We start from the raw sequence: 21,655 nt of genomic DNA, 5'->3' as shown, positions 1-21,655 counted from the left end.
TCCGAGTTGAAATAAAGTTGGTAGAGCTGCTTAGTCTGTTAGCTATAAACTTCCTGCATAGTCTTTGGGTTCATAAAAAATGGAAACTATAAAGTGAGAGCTTTAGTTTCTAAAAAAGGAGGACTTAGCTTTCTGAAGAAGAGGACTTAGCCTTTTAGAGGATGAGAACTTAGCTTTTTGTAGCATTTCCCACAGACGACGCCAATTGATGAATCAATTTTCGGTGGAGTGTGAATTTTTTGTGCTAAGTACCTCACCATTTGGTCTGCTTCCAAGTGGCCGAACTGCCTATTAGGTGCCGAGCTGGTTGGTGGCGAGCTGGATTGATTGTTGAGCTTCGTAGTTCTTTAGAGACTTGCGAGGAACCAATGTCAGAGTACCCGAGGTGGCTAACTCGGCGGCGTCGCTCCGATGCTTAAGTTAGTACTCTCATAGTAGACAACGAGGTAAAAATCACAAAGTATGAGAGCTAGAATATGCTTACTTGCCCCCCCTATGCCATTGGGGTTGGTGCCTTTATATAGGCATTGTTTTGTGTGGGCTTCACGCACCGCATCCGAGATTTCCATGAGGTCGTCTAAGTGGTCCGAGATTCCTAGAGGTAACCGCCATGCACGTTGACCACCCTCCGGATCGTTCAGCACCTGGGCCAACTTCCAAGGATCGTGGGAGTGTTAAGATATGCATGCCGAATTCGTTGGTGAGCACGTCTTGCAGGTTGCCAGGTTGGCGCCTGTGCCAGGTCACCAGTTCGCGCCTGGGCCAGGCTGCCAGGTCGGCGCCTGGGCCAGGCCGCCAGGTTGCACTTGGGCCATGCCGCCAGGCTGGACACCATCAACTTGGCAAGTTGTTGCCTGAGTGGTTCTGGGTGTCACCTAGTTGTTCTGAGGTGCCATGTGTCACAATGTCTTTGGGGGGCCGAATTCGCCCTCATCATGAGGTATCCCACATCGGTAGAATGGGATGCTGTTGTGGGGTATTTATGTGCTTGGGTTCCCTCCCTCTTACAGATAGATTTTAGGGGTGAGTTCTCCTAAGGCAGATAACAAACATAGGATAAATAATGAGAAAGTAGAATATGGGTTGAACTTCTTCTCAAGATAATGCTAAAATAAATCTTGTTTTCTCCCTCTCCCTTATAATTAAAGATTATAAGGGAAAACAGTTCTTTATGAACAGCAGCATCCCAGCCGGAAACTCGACAGAACTACATGACTAATTGCCATGATGAGACACATGAACAAGATGATGCAGTTTTTCTCATTTTTACCAGTAGTTATTTGTATGTTGGTACCTATCTCAAAGCTTGATTAGCTTTGTTTCTCTCTAGTTGGTTTATCTACTTTTGATTGCTTTTTGGTGTTTACTGGTTCATAAATATCAGAGAAACATTGTCTTTAGAAGGTAAAATAATGGCAAAAATAGGATTGACACTTAACACCCATTCAGAAATGAGGTTTTCTTTCAATGTGTCTGCACCTTTGTTTTCAGCATGCTGAAGGAATTTGTAATTAGCAAAGCAATTGCAAGTTAAATCTTGGTGTGGTTAGTTTTTGCTTGAAGGGTAGGTTGGTTATTCCCCAATCTTGGAGGAAGTTAACTCCTCTAAGGTGAAGGGATAATTTCTTCCCCACTTTTTAATGAAACAACATTAAAAAGGACATTCTCAAGAATAATAGGCCCCGTTTGGCAATGTTCCCACCTGGAACAGGAATTTCGTTTCTTGGTCTTCAAGAATAATAGAGATGTTCGACAATTTAGTCCTCGGAAACAAATTTCTGTTCTATAGAAATAGAAACAACGTTTGGATGGCACAAGTATTTCTTATTATTAATTCTGCAAATCTATCAACATATTTTGTATTGTTGCAAGTCATTAAACCTAAAATTAACAAAAAACAAGTGCCATTATGAGTCTCAAGTCACATTAATCATAAGGGTTCATTTTCCAATTATATTTGAGTTGAGCTATAAAAAAATGAATAATTATGGATACTCAATAGGAACACTGAACTACAAGATCAATTCTAGGGGAACCTAGGTTGGGAGTTGGGAAAAGGAGTAAACGGAAGCTTAGATCATTAGGAATTTTAGGGTAGACAGAATTTCAGATCGTTAGGAAGTAGTTAGGGTTATGAAAACCAATCTGGTCTCATTTCATGCAACTCAGGTTGGGAATTGGAAAAAAGGAGTAGACAGAAGCTCATATCATTAAGAATTTCACGGTAGATGGAAGTTCAAATCGTTGGGAAGTTGGGAAAATAAATCATACTTAGTTGTCGGTAAACAGACGTCCAAGAATTGTTGTAACGTTTACCTTGAAATAATACTGGTAGAGAGGAAAATCAAATGAGAGGCAAAACAGAGTATTCAGTAACAACGGAAAAACGATGATAAGAAAGATAAGCAAAGCAACGTTTACCGTCGACAATAAACAAAAATGGTGCAAAACAAGTGTTCACCTTTGTTGTTTTTGCAAAAAATTCAATGTGCACTACTCCTTAGTTGTGTGATGGTAGAGAGAAGTTAAATGAAGAGGAAAGCCATAAGGGTGGAGTTTATTAGGTGGGAGAAAATGTCTAAAATGCCCTTGCTCTCACATGGGAAGTAAGGCATACGTGTTCATGAATTTGAAGGACGATGTAACAAGAGAAATATTGCCTAACGGGGCCTATAATTTATAATCAAAATATTCGAAGAATAATTCGTATTAATGTAAAAATCAATTACTCTAAGTCATATAAAAATTAGTCAATAATTAGCTTAATCTTGACATTGGCCAAAAATTGCCAAAAAAAATAGCTTAAAATAACTCAAAATTATTCTCAAGTGTAGTCCAAAATAGTCCTAAAATAATTCAATTTTAACTAAGAAGTATTTTAAAATTGAGCACCAAGATAAGCAAAAATGGTTAAAAACTATCCCAAAGTGGCCCACAATAGAACCAAAATTCCCTAAACTAGGCCTTCATTGGGCAAACAATTATGCTAGATAAGAGGTTTAAGATGTCCCTAATATGGCCCAAATACCCAAAAATCACTGAAAAATGGGTGTTCATTAGGCCTGAAATAGCAGTCAAAATAAGTCTACTTGTCTGGTTCCTTGGCTTGGGCTTAGTCTGAAGCAGGTTGATTAGATTGGGCCAGGCTAGATCTTAGTCTGTCCCGTGCCTATGCCAGCATTAATGGGCCTAGAACGCGGAACAGGATCATGTTGAAGCAGTTGGTCTAGACTGGATCTACCTTGGATCCACTTGGATTGGGATTGGACCATTAATTCTTGGTGAGGGCCGAAGGGGGTAAGCAGTTAGACCATTGTTGGTAATGGCGGAAATGGTTGTTGCTGTTGGCTATACAGAACAACAGGCAAACCCAGAACGTAAAAACAGAGTATACAATAAAACGAAGAGAACCAACGAAGATCATCCATTGGAGGAGCCATTAATCGATTCCCTCTGCTCCCATTGAAACCTGTAAGTTTTTAAAACCATGTGCTTTCATATTGCAACAGGTGGTGAGCTACGAGTTCTTCCTTTCGACACGTTTTAATGACTGACGGTGCCACCGACTTGAATATGAATACGAGTACACAGCACTTGTCTTACAGCACAGAGCGCAAATAAGTAGAGCTACCATACCAACTGAAGAAAGAGAAGAAGAGTTTGCTTCGGTTTTCTTTTGGGTCGTCATCAAACAGGTTTCTCAGACTAGAATGAGTATGACGGTGCGTCATCTTCCTTGAGAGAAGTCTACTGTTTATTGCAGTTTTTTTTTTTTTTTTTCTTTTGCTAATAATCACCATGATCGCTTGTTTTTATTAATGCTTGATTTTGCATGCAATTGATATTCAATTCCATGCCCTTCTTTCATGGAGAACTGAAACTTTAAATAAGAAATGATTATAATGGTCTGATCGAAGTGTTGTTTTAATGTGGGATCAAATGAAACCCCAAAAAAATAATGAAGTTGTTAATTTACAGTGATTAAGAATCATTTTAAACACATAACCTAATATCATACAGAAGTAGTGAAAAGCCAATAGAAGTAATAAATGCGGTAGTTTTGGAATTTTTATAACTAAGGAGGGGCAATAATGTAACTGGAAAATCAGGTCTCTTGATGATTATCATTTTCTATTCTCATTTTTATATAAGGTAGGTAAGATTAGGATATCATCATCTCAGCGGGTTTTTTTTTTTTTTTGACTTAATCCTCCCGTTTTCTCATAAATACTTATACCTTTCTTGTGCTTTCTAATTGGACTTAAAACATCATGTCCATCAAAAATGCCAGAGTCCATTAAAAAGACACTTTTGCCCTTTAATGTGTTTCAAATTTTCAAAGTGAACCATCGAATTGCTCAATCAGCGTTTTTCAAATTTTCAAATTTTGAAACTTTCAAACCAGTTCTTTCCTTAGCCAACATCATGTGTTGAGCAGCAAACCAGTTCTTTGATGGATGAATTTAAGGACTGCAGCGTGGACGAAGCCATCGCTGCTTAATTCTCTGCAACTCTCTCTCTCTCTCCTTTTTCTGGGTTGAGGTCAAGCTTCATTGTCCCTGAAGGGTGGTCTCTTTGATCTTTCCGCCACTAACCACCTCAAACCCAACTGTGATGATACTCAATGCAGCACTCTCAGGACATTGGGAAACTTTGTTTTTTTTCAGGTTTTTTTATTTAATTATTTTTATAATATTTAAAGGGCAAAAGTGGAATTTTGAGAAAAATAAAGAGGGGTTTTATTTGTCTAGTAACATCATTTTAAATGGGAGGTTTTAACTTTTAAGTCCTTTGAGAAATTATTGGGGAGGTATAAGTACTTAGGAGAAACACTAGGGGAGGTTTAATTCTTTTTATCCATAATGTAATTAAGAAATTGTCCAAATTAAACATGCACTTCCTTTCATGGCTTTTTCTATATTTAGTTTAACAGAAACATTCAAAACTTTGTGCATCTTTCTAAGGTTTGAGTGTTTTTCTTAATTTGCAGGAAAAAGTTATAAATGATTTTAGTGTAATAAGAACTGATGAAAAGGAAACAAGCAATGGAACAAGGAAAGATAAGAACAATGAAAGGAAAAAAGCTAAGAGAAATCCATCAGGAAGGTGCTTTACTCATGGATTCCATTTGGTCAAAGGAAAAATGAATCATGAAATGGAAGATTATGTTGTAGCAGAAACTAGAAGAATGAAAGGTGCTGAATTGGGGTTGTATGCAATCTTTGATGGACATTCAGGACGTGCTGTTCCAAAATACTTAGAGAGCCACTTATTTGACAACATATTGGATGAGGTACAAGCAGTTTCATTTTTAAATTTGTTGGCGCTTTCTCTTGTCTATTAGATTTGTTAATTGGGTGATTGATCTTAAGCTCTCTCATTCTGCTGTGCTCCATTGGAAGCCTGGTTTCTTGATGGATATGAAAAGTGCAATCCGAAGAGCATTTGGGATAACTGACGATGAGGTTTTAGAGAGAGTAGGTGGTCGGCGGGGTGGTTCAACTGCAGTAACGGCAATTTTGATCAATGGGGAGAAGTTGGTTGTAGCCAATGTGGGAGACTCTCGTGCAGTTCTATGCAAGAAAGGTGTGGCCAAACAGCTATCTGTGGATCATGAGCCACAAAAAGAGAAAGATGCCATTGAGAGCAAGGGTGGTTTTGTATCCAAAAAACGAGGTATAACAATCTAACTAATTGTCTCATTCCTTTTCTTTCATGACCTTCTAAACTCTAAAGGAGTAGGAAACAATTGCCTCTATCTATATATTATTATAATATGAAGTTTTTGTTCGTTTTTCAGTAAGCTATTTACTTAGGTAAATGCCCATGTTCTTTTATTTCCTAGGAAATTAAGACAATGGTCATTTTATCCATAAAAATCTATTATTAAAAGGGGCATTTTTGTCCAATCCAAGCCTCTCAGGTGGGAATGTTATTTACCTAAACACCCGGGAGATGGGTATCACTTTCCTGGGTAGAAAATAAATTTTCCTTGGTCCCCACATAAATCTGAAAAAAGAATATGCTTGGTCAATGAGTATCATAAAGCTCCTTTAAGCACTCGAACTCAACTTCATTACTTATAGTGATGAATAGAGTGGAGCGTCTGCTCAATGCATTAGTTACACGGTTTGAAGCGCAAGATTTATGCTTGAGAATATAATGAAACTGCTCTAAAAAGTTGCCCACCTGGCATGCATCTTGTTGAGGTGCCGTTGATTTCTGAAATACTTCAATGATTGGTGGTCTGAATAGATCACGAATTCCTACTAAATCAAATAATGCTTTCAATTCTTAAGAGCTCGAATAATTGCGTACAACTCCTGTTCATAGGTTGACCACTTTTGTCGTATCTCGTTTAATTTCTCACTGAAGTAGGCTATTGGTTTACCTTCCTGAGATAGAACACCTGTTAAGGGCCCCGCGAATAGGATCTCGTCACAGGTTGGTTAATGGGGAAAACTTCTTATTTTCCCTTGTTTCTCCCTTTTCTCTAGGAAACTATCTTTAGCGCCTTTATGGTGATTTGTTAAAGAGATCACCAACTCTCCCCTGCTCTTTCTTGACTGAAGTTATCGATAATTTTATTGAATAACATCTGCTCCTTTAAATAGGAATTACAAGAATCCTTCTTAAGGAAACTTTCTAAAAAAGAACTTTCTAAAAAACATTAAGAAACTTTCTAAAAAGAGACTTTCTAAAAAACATTAGGAAACTTTCTAAAAAGAACATTAAAAAACTTTCTAAAAGACATAAGAAATAATAATGCTACTACCTAATTAATAGGAACACTGGATTTAGCTAAGAGATAAGATAGGAACACTGAATCTAGCTAAGAGATAAGATAAGATAAGATAGGAACACTGAGTCCAACAAAAGCATCCACAATAACACCACTGATTCCAACCCCATTGGCATCATACTCTAGCTCGAAGACTTTGTCAAAGTCTAGTAAAGCTAGTACTGGTGCAGAAGATAACCTCTCCTTGATTTAATAAAGCTTTTTTCAGCCTGTTCTGTTCACTCGAACTTCCCTTTCTTCAAACAGTTGGTGATGGGGACCACAATGCTACTGAAATTTTGGATGAATCTATTGTAAAAAGTGGCAAAACCATGAAAATTGCGTACCTTTGTCATAGTCTTTGGAGATGGCCAATCCCGAATAGCTTAGATCTTTTGATAATCTACATGTATCCCCTCAGCACCAACTATATAACCAAGGAACATCACTCTATCAATCATGAAGTGGCACTTTTTCATATTGACATAGAGCTCATTCTCTTATAGTACCATCAGTACTTCCTATAGATGTATATGCTCTCCCTCAAATTTGCAATGGATTAGAATATCATCAAAATAGACCACTACAATCCCACCGATAAAGGATTTGAGTACATGATTCATCAGCCACATGAATGTGCTAGGAGCATTAGGCAATCTGAAGGGAATCACCAACCACTCGTAGAAGCCCTCCTTAGTTTTGAACATCATTTTTCATTCATCGCCAAGCTTGATATGGATCCGATAATATCCGCTCTTCAAGTCAATTTTGTAGAACATCTTGGATCCTCCCAATTGGTCCAATATATCATCCAACCGAGGGATGAGAAATCTGTATCGGATGGTGATCTTGTTGAAGGCATGACTATCAACACACATCCTCCAGCTTCCATCCTTCTTTGGTGTCAACAATCCAGGTATTGCACATGGGTTGATGCTCTCTCGAATATGCCCTTTTCGTAGCAAGCTCCACTTCCTCTCTTAGGATCTTGCTTTCCTTTGGGCTCATCTGGTAATGCGAAAAATTTGGTAAGGCGGTATTAGGAATCAAATCAATCTAGTGTTGGATGCCACACATAAGGGGTAGATGGTCTGGTTCCATAGTTAGGGCATTGAACTCGTCCAACAGGGGTTGCACCTACTCTAGAACTTCATGATCAGACTCTGCTTCACCCTTGATCACCAAAGCAAATATCTCTTTGGCCTCCTTGGTGTCTACAAAAAACTCAAGTTCCAATGAAGATATTGAAAGGAAAGACTGTCCCTCCACTTTAGAAGCTTTGGGTGAGCCTCCCTTGGGTCATGTGTGATGTAGTAGATATGGATGCATGTCATGTGTTGTTGGGGAGTCCATAGCAATATGGTGTTGATTCTACACATAGGGGTAGACAGAACATTTATGTGTTTATATGGGAGAACAAGAGGAACTTTACATATTTCTGTCACCTTAATGGCTAGGCCCTTCTTGATCCACTCGATTTGATAAGGGGCCAGATGTGGTTCTATTGTCAACTACAAGTGATCAACAACACCTTGGACACATAATTCTCGCAGTTGCAGTAGTCTATAATCAGGTCACAAAACTTTTGGTTTTGATTGACCGAGCACTTAAACTAGAAGATCTTCCATCGCTATGAGATCTCCTCCTCCTTTGGTGTGTAAAGGATTCGCTGCACCACACAAGTAACTGGTTTACCATCCTCTCCCCACCGACCATATCATCGAAATCACCTTTGTCCATGTCTATATCATGATCACGGTTGTCTTCCTCCCAATCCTACTCATTTACCATGTGAACAACACCCTTCCATAGAGGGCAATCACTAGATCTATGGCCGTACTCACTGCACTTGTAGCAAGGACCATTAGGCACTGACTTGGCATAAGGGTTATTGCTAGTCCTGTTAGTAGAAGCTCCAACCTGGGGTTTCAAGCCATCCCCTGCTTGAGTCTTTTTAAATTCTGCTTCAGATGGTCGGGTCTGATTAGCAACCTAGGGCTGCTTATCCTTGGCGGTAGAAGACTTTTAGGGCTCTGCTTGTGTGCGCTTATAATTCTATGTTCTGCTTATTGATTGAAGCACTAGCAACCTCTCTGCTCTAATTTCCAGATTTGGGGCTTCATCAATAGACCATATAGCCTGCATCCCCAATTTATCTTGTATGGCATACCTTAGGCCGTTGATGTATTTGACGATCTATTGATCTTTTATCTTTCTAAGATTGCAGTGGGTCTACATCCTCAAAAACTCCTCTGTGTATTCTGCCACCATTTGCTTGCCCTACACATAGTTTTGAAATTGTTGGAACATAATCTATTCATGATTTGCAAGCAGAAATCTTCCTCTCAATAGTTGCTTCATCACGTGCCACTCTCGTATGGGATGCTTCCCTTGCAATGCCCTATTCTCTTGATGGCACTGCCACCAAGCTCCTGCCCCTCCTCTTAATATGTAAGCAATAAGAGGAACTTTCCGATCATCTGCTATGGCCATGACGTCGAAGAATTTTTCTACCTCAGACAACCAATCAAGAAAACCTTCAATGTCTAAACTCCCATTGAAAGTAAAGAATCTTGACTTTGATCTTGTATTCCCCAATTCTTCATGGCTTGACCACTTCGTAGGGCTCTTCAAACTCTCCTTCATTGTCAGAATCATCCTCCCAAACTCGTTGTTGCCTACAAACAGGAGCACGTCTCTCTACAGGTTGATTTTTCTCATGAGCATTACCTCTGTCTTCGCGTCCTTTGTTGCTAAGGCTGAGACTTATAAGTGTGGTACGTATCTCCTCTGGCAATTCAGTTGTGCGATCCAATCTTTCGTTCATTTGACATTCTTGAGCCTCCAACGTATCCCATAGAGCTTCTACTCCATGTTCGTCATTAGAGTGAGCATCTTCTCTGCAACCAACCATCAGGATATTAAAGAGTTCTGATGAAACAGGCAAGATAACATGCTCTAATACCAACTGACGCAGGACGAAAATCGTGGTTGAGCTTGATATCATGCATGTTACACGTTGATAAGAAAAGACCTAGAATCCACTAGGTTGAAACTCTGGTAATGTACCAAAAAATAAGAGAAACTCTTTGAAGAAATTCACTGCCTATAAGGCTTAGGGTCCCTTTTATAGGCCTTGAATTACAAACTTACTCAAACTAGGAAACCAATTCCTAAGGAAACAAATAGGAAAGGAGACAAATCCTACACATTTCCTAACTCATCTAAAAGAAAACAAACAAATAAGAACTCTACTAAGACTAGGAAAGTAAAAAAAAAAAGAAACAAATAAGAAAGTTGAATGTTTCCATAGGATTGTGTGTTTTCATCCTTTCTTTCCTTTTTGGGAAGTTTCTTCTTAACCAATTGTTCCATGTATTTATTTGCAAGTTGCTCCACATCAAGGTTCAAAGTATCGGCCCATATTGACCGATATGTATCGTGTCGGTGGCTTCCCAATACATCCCTATAGGGATTGTATCAAGTCAGACCATGGTTCAAAGGGTAGCCAGGACTTAAACCAACCCCTCTGAAACGGTTTTGAAAAAAAATAAATAAAACATAAAAAAAATGCATCAATACATGCTAATACACCCTACCGGCATATCAGCCTATATTGATACTTTGAACCTTGCTCCACATAAACCCTTATTCTCGCGAACCAAACGAACCCTTATTTCTCTCAAGTCCAACTACTGGGATCTCATAGAAGGATTCTTTGGAGGATTCAGCTTTGTAGATTCTAGTTATTTACCAAAGGCTTTATTGTACCCTAAGAACAAATTTGCCTACAACCTAACATCAACTAAGTCTATTGATAAGATTCAGCCACTAGAAAATTGGATATTGCATATGCCTTCTTAATTAGGTTAAAAATTAGCTAATTATAGTATATAAACATGTTTATAGAGTCGTTGGAATATCATTGCATATGCCTTCTTAATTAGGCTTCTATATATCTGATATACAAATGTCTGCATTTTCTTTTCTTTTGATTTTTTTTACTTTCATTACTGTTTCCATTTCCATTCAAATTTAGAAGAGGTAAATCATATGACCAATGGTTAGCAGTAATTTTCGGAAGAGGTGAAGATTCGAATTCAACGTTAGACATCATTCCCATTCAAAAGGTCTTTCTTGATTATTGGATTATCTTTAGTCATTGAGTGTTCCCTTATATAATCAAAAGAATTTTAAAAAATTATCAGAAAATAAGGTTTACAATAAGGTATAGTTCTCAGTTCTCTGTATTTGTTTCAGATGTGTCTCTCAGCCAAAAGTAACTGACTAGATTGTCATTAAGACGAAACTAATAGTTTGTAATGAGTTCAGGGAATGTGCCACGAGTTGATGGACAACTTGCAATGTCAAGGGCATTTGGAGATGGAAGTTTAAAGGAACATATAACTTCAGAACCAGATATCATTATTGAGACCATAGGTATGGATGTGGAGTTCATCATCCTAGCTAGTGATGGTTTATGGAAGGTGAGTTGATGATTTATGATTGTTTACTTCAATTTGAATTTTCCTTTTTAATCTCTTTGTTTATGAAAGAGGAATAATAATAATAATAATAAAATGCTAATGTTATAGTTTGCATGCAAAAGAAGAAACACAAAAGTAAGCAGGGTATATTAAATAAGTCTTATGCCGTGTTCATTTTTCAGGAAGTTATTTGTCCAAGTAAGTGTTTTCTGGGAAATATTATCAAAATAAATGCATTTGTCCAAGTAAGTGTTTCCTGGGAAATAATTATCCAAATAAATGCATTTATCCATGGGATGCCCCCCCTGGTGGAAACTTACTTATCCACCTAGGAGATGGGGTGTCACTTGGGTAAGTGAAAATAAACTTTCCATGGACCCCACATTAGGGGTGAGCATTCGGTTTATTTGGTTAAAAGTGAAACCGAATAAATCAAAATTTTAAAAACTGAAATAAAAAATAAAAATTGAGCCGAAATCGAATTACAAGAAAACCGAAATAACCAAAATAGAAAATTTTGATTAAAACTAAATTTCATTAGCATACATAAAATATTATATATTATAATATTATGAGACTAAATTTTATTAAAACGAACAAGCCCTTAATTTTTGAATTCAACCTCTAACATAAAGGTTGTTTCCTTTTTGTGTTATTTATTGGGTTCTTATAGCTACAAGATTCCATTCCCTCCATTTATCATCTTATAGTTGAAACTGTCCAACAAAAACGGCAATTAATATCAATGACCATTATTTCCTTGTGATTAAGGTAATTTGTTTGAGGCTGTGATGTATTTGAATCCACTGGGCTCCATTGTGGAGTGATTGAGAGAGACCACATGATTAAAACCACAAGCTTTAAAAGGTGTTCTATACTATTGTGTGTATTGTGGATAGAACCATGAGGTTTTGGCATATGGGAGAAATCATGTCATATTGTGTTTCAAAACCATTTCAAGATGGTTTCAAAACAATAATGCTTAAATAAGAGAAATAGAAAGTTGAGGGAAAGCTCTTATTTCTATCAAACTAAACATAGCTTAATGTTTTGTTTGGTTTGAAGGAAAAAAAAGAAAGTAGGGAAAGCTAGGGAAACCGTTACAAGCCTTGTATACATTTCCCTAGCATTCTCTGTAACATGGGGAGTGGTTTTCCTTTCTGCCTTCTTGGTTTCTGACCTCTTATATAAATAAGGTTGTTCTTTCTTTGGTTGTCTAGTGGTGGTCTTTGTAGTCTTATTATTTGGTAGATGTCACAACGAGTTTAGACTTGGTTGCGTGGAAACCAGGTTTTATGAACATTTCTCAAATTACTTGCTAACAAAGTGAATGGAGGATTAAAAATTGTGGGCATGTTTGAGCAGGTGATCTCCAACCAAGAGGCAGTGGACTGCATAAGAGACATGAATGACTCTCAAGAAGCAGCTGAGCAATTGATTGAAGAGGCTTTATCAAGGAACAGCCGTGATGACATCTCATGCATTGTTGTATCATTCCTTTGATTTTTTCTTTTCTTTCTTGGTCATTAGCTTAAAACAGTTTGCCAAAGAAATTCTGCTTTAAAAGATGAAAACCAACTGATTTTTTTATTTTTTAAATCTAATATTACCTTTTCGACTGATGCTTTGCTTTCTTTAAGGTTTTTATTTCCAGCACTAAACACCTTAAGCAGGGGTCTGGCAGTGCTCGGTCTTGTTTCAAATCGTAGTTGTTTAGAGGTTGGTAGTGTGATTTTTCTTTGAGTCGTAGTGAACAACATGGAGCTTTTATGAATCCCTTATTATGATAGCATTGAATCCCTTCTTATAATATCATGAAGAGATTGTACCTGCATATATATATATATATATATATATATATATATACACGTCTGCCTTCCATCCATTTTCAAATAGTTATAATGCCACTAACTATTATAAAATTAATTCTCTCAGGATATTTTGTTTATGTATGTGATAAATAAGAAATTTAATATCTACAAAAAGTTAAAATTCTAAGAGGTGGTTTTTTTTTTTGGATTTTGAGAGGGGGAAAGTTGGTGAGTGGGATTTTGATTCCCATTCTCATTGATCAAGTTACCAAGAAATTCATGTTCTTTTTCTATATTTATGTGGAGATTAGGGAAAGTTTATTTTCGTGGATATTACTTATTCGAGTAAGTGATACCTATTTTTTAGGTGGGTGAATAACTTGTTAACACTTGAATGGGATACAAATTTTCCTTTTAATAATAGATTTTTATGATTAAAATGGTTATTTCTTTATTTAGTTGGAAAATAAAAGAACATGGATAAATGTACTTACTTAGAGGAGATGGATTTTCTATTTAATCATTGTGAGAAGTTTCTACTAAATATAGCAGAGGTATGGTTGTAACTCTTATATTTAACCGATGTGCCATAAAAGAAAACAAAACGATAGATTTGTTATCCATAGAAAGAGGCATTTACAACGTTAAGCAACTAACCAACATTTTCAAAGTGTTGTTTTTGTAACTATATAAGTGATTGGGTTCAAGTCTTTACATCTTTTAAAAGTATTTTATTTCAAGCAAGAAAAAATGTCAAAAGCCTCAGGGTATGATTCCAAGGGTGAAAGCTACTCTAGCATCATGTTGCAGTGATTTCCCATTCCATTAAGAGTAGAGACCAGGTGGTTGAGTGTTACTCTAGCATTTAATAAGCTTGAGCACTCAACGAATGTTGTAATATTCAAAGGGGACTTGTCATTAAGCTTGGGGAAAATCCCACAATTGTGAAAAGATGAGGCTGACCACTAAGGTTGCCACGTGTCACATGATGATCGGGCCAAATAACTTTGTACATACCTTCACTTCTAAGTCCAATGCTACGTGTCACATGATGATTGGGCCAAATAACTTCAATGCCACGTGAGACTAGGCTGTTAGGCTCGAAGTGGCTTTGAGCAAAGGAAATAGTGTGAAGTCCATCCCTCCATTGCAAAGTTGTTAATGGTCAAATAAACATGAAATGGTAAGGTTCCAATTCATCAAATCGTCAAGCCTAGGATGAAAAATGGTGGCTTAGGAATCAACACATTTGATAGGGTGTCATTCAAGTTCCATGGGGAGACAAAGCGACGCCATCCCCATCGTCATCTTCTTACTTCATTTCATGTAGTCTTTGGTAAGTTTCCCTTTTCAATATGTCTTTTGAGTTAGGCCACAAGGTGTACGAGCTACTAGATTGGGAATTTAAATTGATGTTATCAAATTTGGCAACAAGGGTAAATTGGGAACTCTTTGAGTTGAGATTAAGCAAGGGTTTCACTTGTAGGGATAGAGACTCAGATGATTAAGTTAGTCAAGGTGTTAAAATGCCAAGGCATCGGGGTGAGAGATAACTACTATTATCCGGCCTACTTATGGGTGGTGCGCTATTGAATGCATCATTAGTAAGGCTTTGTAATGTCTCCTCACTTTGGCTTGCAGTGACTATCTGTTCCATTAAGAGTAGAGACCACGTTAATGAGTCCGAGCACTCGTCCGAGGTTATAACAGTCAGAGAGGGCTCACCATTAAGCCTAGGGGAGAAATTCTACTAAAGCCTATGAAAAGACAAGGCTGCCCTTCGAGGCCACCATGTGTCATGCACTGATTAGGCCAAATAATTTGGTAGTATCACATGCCCCACTTTTAAGATCAAGGCCACATGAGACCAATACACGGTTGGGATGTGTTGTGGGGGGTTGATATGAACTCGAAAAATTCTTAGTATTGGGCAAAGGAGAATCAACACTTTTGTTATAGTGCCATTTTGGGTTCTAAGGTTCTCCGCATGGCGTCCAACAATGTGGGGAGATGAAGCAACACAATCCTTGCTGCCCATACCAAATAGATCCTAAGCATTGAATTGCCCATAAAAGATGAGGGTAAGCGACTAAATTTCTCGCTATTTGCTTCTCAGTTTCATTATGCTTGAGTAGGTCAAGCAGTTCACCTCAGCTAATTTTTTCACTTCATTTTTCGCAATCTTTAGTAAGTTTCCCTTATTAACATGTTTTCTGAGTTAGACGGCAAGGTGTACGAGCTGCTAGATTAGGACTCCAAATTGATGTTACCAAATTTGGCAATGAGGGTAAATCAGGATCTCTTGGAGTTGAGATTGGCTGAGGATCCTACCTTTAGGCATGAAAAGACACTAGAGGCCTCGATGAATGGTTCCTGATGGTGCGCAATCCGGCGGGTTCTAGCTGTCAAAGATCTTGCCTCGGGCTGAAGCAGAAGGTGCCTGAAACGAAGGGGAAAGAGAGTAATCTCCGGGGAAGAACCCGGTGATAATGCTCCGAAGCTCAAGTTAGTATTTCCTCAAAGGCAAGATAAAACCAGATGGCGCAAAGTTCGCATACCTCTTCTTGGGGGGAAGGGGGCCTTTTATAACCACTTCACGCACTCACTCCTAAGCTTTTGTCAGGTCGGGTATGATTACCCCTGCGCTTCTGCCAGTTCGGGTGTCATCACCTTTGTTGGGGCAGAACCGCCACTGCTCTCTTTGTCGGAGCCGTCTCTGTAACTGGAGATGGCGATGGCAGGTGACGGTGGCAGGTGGTCGTTGAAGTGCGGCTATCAAGCGTCAGATCCCAAGTCAGTCAGGTGCGCCACCTCAGGATACGGACTCCTTCGTTGTCAGGTACGGTACGGTTGTCAATTCGACGTCCTGGAGGCGAAGTAATGGAGTGGTGTGCGAGGTGAAGTCTTGAGTTCGGATGGAGGTGTGGCCCAAACTGCCATGGGGCGGGCCAGTTCGGGTTATTTTGTAAGGCTCGGGGTCTAAGGGAGAGCTCGGGCTCCTTGTAGGGAGTTCGGACTACTGGTTCCTCCTTTCAGAGCTTACGCCTTAAGCGTGCTGTTGTGTCGAGCTGTTGCCTTTGCCACGTGTTGAGTGGTTACGAGGTCAGGCCAAATCTTCCTTCATCAATTTTCCCCCACTCCTCGCGCAAAGGGACTTGCCCTGGCGCGGGGAGTTCGCGAGGTGGCAGGTGGATTCGACTCGTACTTCGAACTGGTTTTGACTGATAGCGCGAAGTGCGCGTTCGTCAGGATTTTTCCGGGTTTCTCGAGCGCCAAAAAGTTGGGAAATGCGCCAATCCGTCTCTAAATGCTAACAGACGTGACAGTGCGCATTTTTTCAAAATTCAAAAAACACGCCGTTGGGAGACGTGATAGCGGGCATCTTTTCAAATTTGAAAAAACGCGCCGTTGCTGCCTTTAATGCGGGGAGACGTGCGCTGGTGCTTTTTCAGTTTAAAAAGACGTGCGGCCAGTCACGTCTCGGTCTTAGGAGACGTGCGGTCAGCGCGACTGCGGGCCGTTGGATTTGCTTCGACCAGAACCGTTGATTTTTGGTTACTGTGGGTATAAATAGTGGGGGACCCCAGTCACTTTGTCACTCCTGCGTTTTGCTTCTTGAGCTCGCGTCCAAGTTTCTGTAGTCTGTTTGCCTTCTTTCTGGGTGAGTCTACTTTCTTCCTGATCCTTCTCCTCCCGATGTCTAGCTCGGATAGCTCAGACAGTTCTTCGAGTGGGTCAGATGCAGGTTCTACGAACCGAGCTACATCCCCCAACAGCCCTAGTGAACCCAAGGTAGAGCTCGAGGAAGAGTTCGAACCCATAGGCCGAATCGCCTCAGGTAATTTGGCGTTCTCCTCCCGTCGAGGTCGGACGTTAGACAAGTTTGGGCCCTCGACCATGACGCCTGAGGGGCTTCACTCCCTTATTACCCAGTATAACTTGCCTAGGGAGTACACCTATTTTATACCCTCGGGCAGTTTCCCTTGGGAACACGGTCCTGATGAGATCGTGATATTCCGAGAGCAGCTCGCTGCTGGGTTGCGCATGCCTTTCCACCCCCTTATTGTCGAGGTCATGAACCACTTCGGCGTTACTGTCGGCCAGCTTCACCCGAATTCTATTCGTAACTTGGTGGGGACAATCTCCCTATTTTGCGAACAGATCTTGCCCTTAGACTTGGAGATTTTTTCTTTCATTCTGATGCTTAAGAAGCAAGCGGGTCCCCTTCCCGGGCGTAGGCGGGCGTATTACCTGTCTCCTCGCCCGGGGTTTAAGCTCTTACACGATCTTCCCAACAAGGTCCCGGCGTGGAAACGGGACTACTTCGGGGTGCGAAGTGCATTGGGGTGGCCGTTCCAAACTGGGTGGGGGATGGTTGTCCCTGATGCCAGTGTTACGCTTGATAGGAAGACGGCAAAGGGCCTCCGGGAATGGGCACAGCTTGAGCTAAAATGCCACCATTATCTGACGGAGGCCAAGCTCATCGAGGCCGGTCTGAGTTCGGGTAGGTTCCTTACTCAGAGGCTTGCCTTTTGTTTTATTTTGTTCTTTCATTTTCCTGATGTCGAGCTCTTTTTGCAGGTGTGATGGACTCAGAGAAGACTCGTGGTGGGAACCTGTTTCATGCCATGAAGAGGAGGAAGCGAGTCGCCAAACGAACTCATGTCGAGCTGCCCCGAGATCCGGAGCCCGAGGTACCGGACTACCCGTCAGTGGATCCGTCCCGGGAGCCCGAGATGGCCCCTCTAGTACAAGAAGCGGCAGGGGCCCCTTATGCCGAGGCTACTTACACGGGGGCTCCTGCTTATTCTAAGTCTGCTTATATGCGAGCTGGGCCTTCAAGCTCGGGAGCCCACAGTGAGTTCAGGAGCGTGTTGTCGTCGAACCACGCTCTTCAGAAGAGTAGGGAGGCCATTTACCCTGAGGAGGTTGCGGCATGGACCGAGCTTCCTTTGAACCAGGTAGCTTGTCGTGCTGCCATTCATGCCATGGTGGTAAGTCAGTGATTTCTTGTCGGGCTCCTTGTTTTTATCTTTCTTGCTATCATTCTTTTGATCATTTGTTATTTTTCCTTTTGATAGGTGAATTCTTCTATCCATGCCTTGGCGGCCCAAGTGGAAAGGAGCTCGAGGCAGGCGCGAGCTGCCGAAGAGGCTTCCCGTGCTACCGAGGCAGCTTCTCGAGTTGCTGAGGCGGCTTCTCGCGCTGCACAGGCCAGGCTGGTGAGGTCTCAGAGAGATATCGAGGCCATGGAAGTTGTGGTGAAGCATATGGCGGACCTAAGGCTGGATTTGCAGCATCAGGTTGAATACCTTCAAGAGGATATTAGGGAGAGGACGTAGATCTTTTCTCAAGGCATCGAGGATGCCAAGAAGAAGGCCGTCAATGACTATATCGCCTCGCCGCGCTTTGATGACCTGATGGTGGGCTCGTACAGAAGGGGCTTTAAACTAAGCCGGTGGATGATCCGGAATACGTACCCCGAGCTTGATATTAGCGCTATAACCACTTCGTGCATTACTCAGGAGATGGCCAATGCTGCAGACGGTGAACCGGACTCTGAGGATGAGGCAGGACCTTCGGGTGTCATTGAAGTGCCTTCTGATGATGACGAAGTGCCTCTGGGCCTGTGAGCTCGATATGTATTTTATTTTATTTTATTTTTTATTTTTGGAAATGTACACTCCCTTATTTTGCAATGGAATGACTCTTTTGGTTAAGTGTTGGTTGCTCTCTCTCCCGAACTGACTGTATTTGCCGAACTGACCATATGCCCGATCTGTTTTGCCCGGGTTACTGCACTCGTGCGGCCTATTTTGCCTTTGCTTGCCTATGCCGAGGTCCTTGTTATCTCGGCATCCTAGCCCTTAAGCTCTGGTAGCGACTTAGTCCACTTCGTTTGGTGGTCTATAGGTAGTATCGCCTTAAGTTAACGACGTTCCACGCTCGGGGTACTTGTTTGCCCTCTAAGGTTTCGAGCTCGTACGCCCCCCCGAGCGCTCTCTTTACTCTGTAGGGCCCTACCCCGGGCTCGGGTGCCATGATCTTACGGAGAACCAGATCACCGACGCGGAAGTTCCACTTTTTTACTCTGGCATTGTAGTACCGAGCTACTCTTTGCTGGTAAGCTGCGGTCCGGATGTACGCAAGGTCTCTTACCTCGTCCAGTAGGTCGAGGTTGGTATGTAACTCGTCTCCATTTGTCTGATCGTCATATGCTTCTAGTCGCAGTGTAGGTACTTCGATCTCCGCCGAGATTACCGCTTTAGTGCCATAGGTGAGGTTAAAGGGGGTCTCTCCCATGGCGGTTTTTTCTGTAGTTCAGTGAGCCCATAGAACACTTGGTATTCGTCCGCCCACAACCCTTTAGCTCGGTCTAGTCGCGCTTTCAGTCCGCGGATGATAGCTCTGTTCATTACTTATGTCTGACCGTTTGCTTGTGGGTGTGCGACCGATGTGAAGTTTTGCTGAATTCTCATATCTTGGCACCATTCCTAAAACTTGATATCCCCGAACTGCTTGCCGTAGTCGGAGATCAGTACCCGAGGTAACCCGAAGCGACACACTATGTTCTTCCAAAACAAGTTATGTATGTTTTGGGCTGTAACTGTTGCCAAAGGTTCAACTTCTATCCACTTTGTGAAGTAATCTACCGCCACCACTAGGAACTTCCTCCCACCTGTTGCTGGCGGGAATGGCCCCAGGAGGTCGATGCTCCATTGCGCAAAGGGCCATGGACTGGTGAGGTACTTGAGGTCGGTGGCAGGCCGATGGTGGATATTGGCATGCTTCTAACACTTGTCGCATTTTCTGACGAGTTCGACGGTCTCTGCCTTCATGGTTGGCCAGTAGTACCCTTGTCGAAGTGCCTTTTGGGCAAGGGCCCTGCCCCCCAAGTATCCGCCGCACAGACCTTCATGAGTGTCGCGGAGTACGAGCTCGGCTTCGGCAGGTCGCAAGCAACGTAGGTAGGGGAGCATGTAGGACCGTCAGTACAGTCGTTTGTCTATTATGACGTATTTGGCTGCCTGGTGCTACACCCTCCTGGCTACATTGCGGTCCGCAGGGAGGGTTCCATCTAGCAAGAAGCTCGCGAGTGGGTCGATCCAGCTCGGCTCTGCTTCAAGGACGAGAGTGACCTCCTCTGCCCCACTGAGAATGCTAGCCTGAGGTAAGTCCTCTATGTACACGGTTCTCATGGCGTTGTGACTCATGCTAGCTAACCGGGACAGGGCGTCGGCCTCAGTGTACTCTGACCTTGAGATTTGCCTGATGAAGTGTGACTGGAAGTTGAGCAGAGCCTCCTTTACTTTTGTCAGGTAGGCGATCATAGTTAGCTCACGTGCTTCGTATTCGCCCGTAACCTGGTTGACCACAAGCTGGGAATCGCTGCAGATAACTATGTGTTTTGCTCTTACTTTTTGTGCTAGGTTCAGTCCGGCTATCAATGCCTCATACTCCGCCTTGTTGTTGGAAGCCGTGAACTCAAAGCGTAGTGTGTATTCCAATTTCGTGCCACCCGGGCCGCGCAGCACTATTCCAGCCCCGCTGCCCTGCTGGTTCGAGGAGCCATCTACGTGAAGGATCCAGGGCTCCTCATCCCAGTTCGCGTTTGGCCTAACCAGGAGAGATGCCACACTGGCTGCTACTTCATGGGGTTCAGACTCTATTGGCTTGGGAGCTCCGAGCTCACCCCAATTGGGGATCTCGGGCTCAACTGGCCTAGGGACTTCGAGGCTGAACGTGCACTCGGCGATAAAATCTGCTAAGGCTTGGACCTTAATAGCAGTTCGTGGCTTATACTGGAGGTCGTACTCACTGAGCTTGATGGCCCATTTCGTCAGCCGACCGAAAACCTCGGGCTTGAGTAAGACTTGCCTCAGAGGTTTTTCAATCAAGACGATGACAGTGTGAGCCTGGAAATATGGGCGGAGTTTCCGAGCTGCAATTACCAATGCGTATGCTAGCTTTTCTATCTACGGGTATCTCGTCTCTGCTCCCTGCAAAATTTTACTAACATAATAGATGAGTCGTTGGACCCGATCTACTTCTTTTATTAGTACCGAATTGACCACCTCGTCGCTTGCCGAGAGGTACAGTTCTAAGACCTCGCCCTCCTCGGGACTGGTTAAGACCGGCACACTAGTGAGGTAGTTTTTTAGCTCGTCGAACGCGAGCTGGCAGTCTCGGGTCCATTCGAACCCTTTGCCTTTGATTTTTTTGAAGAAAGGCAGACAGCGGTCTGCCGATTTGGACATGAAGCAGCTCAGAGTGGCTATGCGGCCGTTTAGCCTCTAAACCTCTTTTACTTTTCAGGGTGGTCTCATATCTAGGATGGCCTTTATCTTGTCCGGGTTGGCCTCAATACCGCGCCGGTTGACAATGTACCCTAGGAACTTACCCAAGGTGACACCGAAGACACACTTGTTTGGGTTTAGTTTCATGCTAAATTGACACAGAATTTGGAAGACAGAATCTAAGTCTTGTATTAATTCCTGTGAAAACTATGCTTTGACGACCATGTTGTCTACATAACACTCTATTTTCGTGCCAATTAAGGGCCGAAATAGCTTATT

The 21,655-nt window shown here is 41.8% G+C and overlaps 1 protein-coding gene across 1 annotated transcript; it reads left to right on the top strand.

Moving 5' to 3' along the window:
* Nucleotides 1-3,558: 3,558 nt before the first annotated feature.
* LOC104586455 (putative protein phosphatase 2C 62) lies at nt 3,559-12,890 on the top strand. The gene is made up of 5 exons (XM_088886578.1): nt 3,559-3,722; nt 4,991-5,293; nt 5,373-5,676; nt 11,114-11,268; nt 12,634-12,890. Exons 1-5 carry the CDS (start codon nt 3,711-3,713, stop codon nt 12,769-12,771), a joined length of 912 nt encoding a protein of 303 aa, XP_088742704.1. The 5' UTR covers nt 3,559-3,710; the 3' UTR covers nt 12,772-12,890.
* Nucleotides 12,891-21,655: the final 8,765 nt, after the last annotated feature.

Source organism: Nelumbo nucifera, chromosome 4 (assembly GCF_055504915.1).
Source record: "Nelumbo nucifera cultivar China Antique chromosome 4, China Antique-T2T, whole genome shotgun sequence".
Lineage (NCBI taxonomy): Eukaryota > Viridiplantae > Streptophyta > Magnoliopsida > Proteales > Nelumbonaceae > Nelumbo > Nelumbo nucifera.
This window is presented reverse-complemented; position numbering and strand designations above follow the sequence as displayed.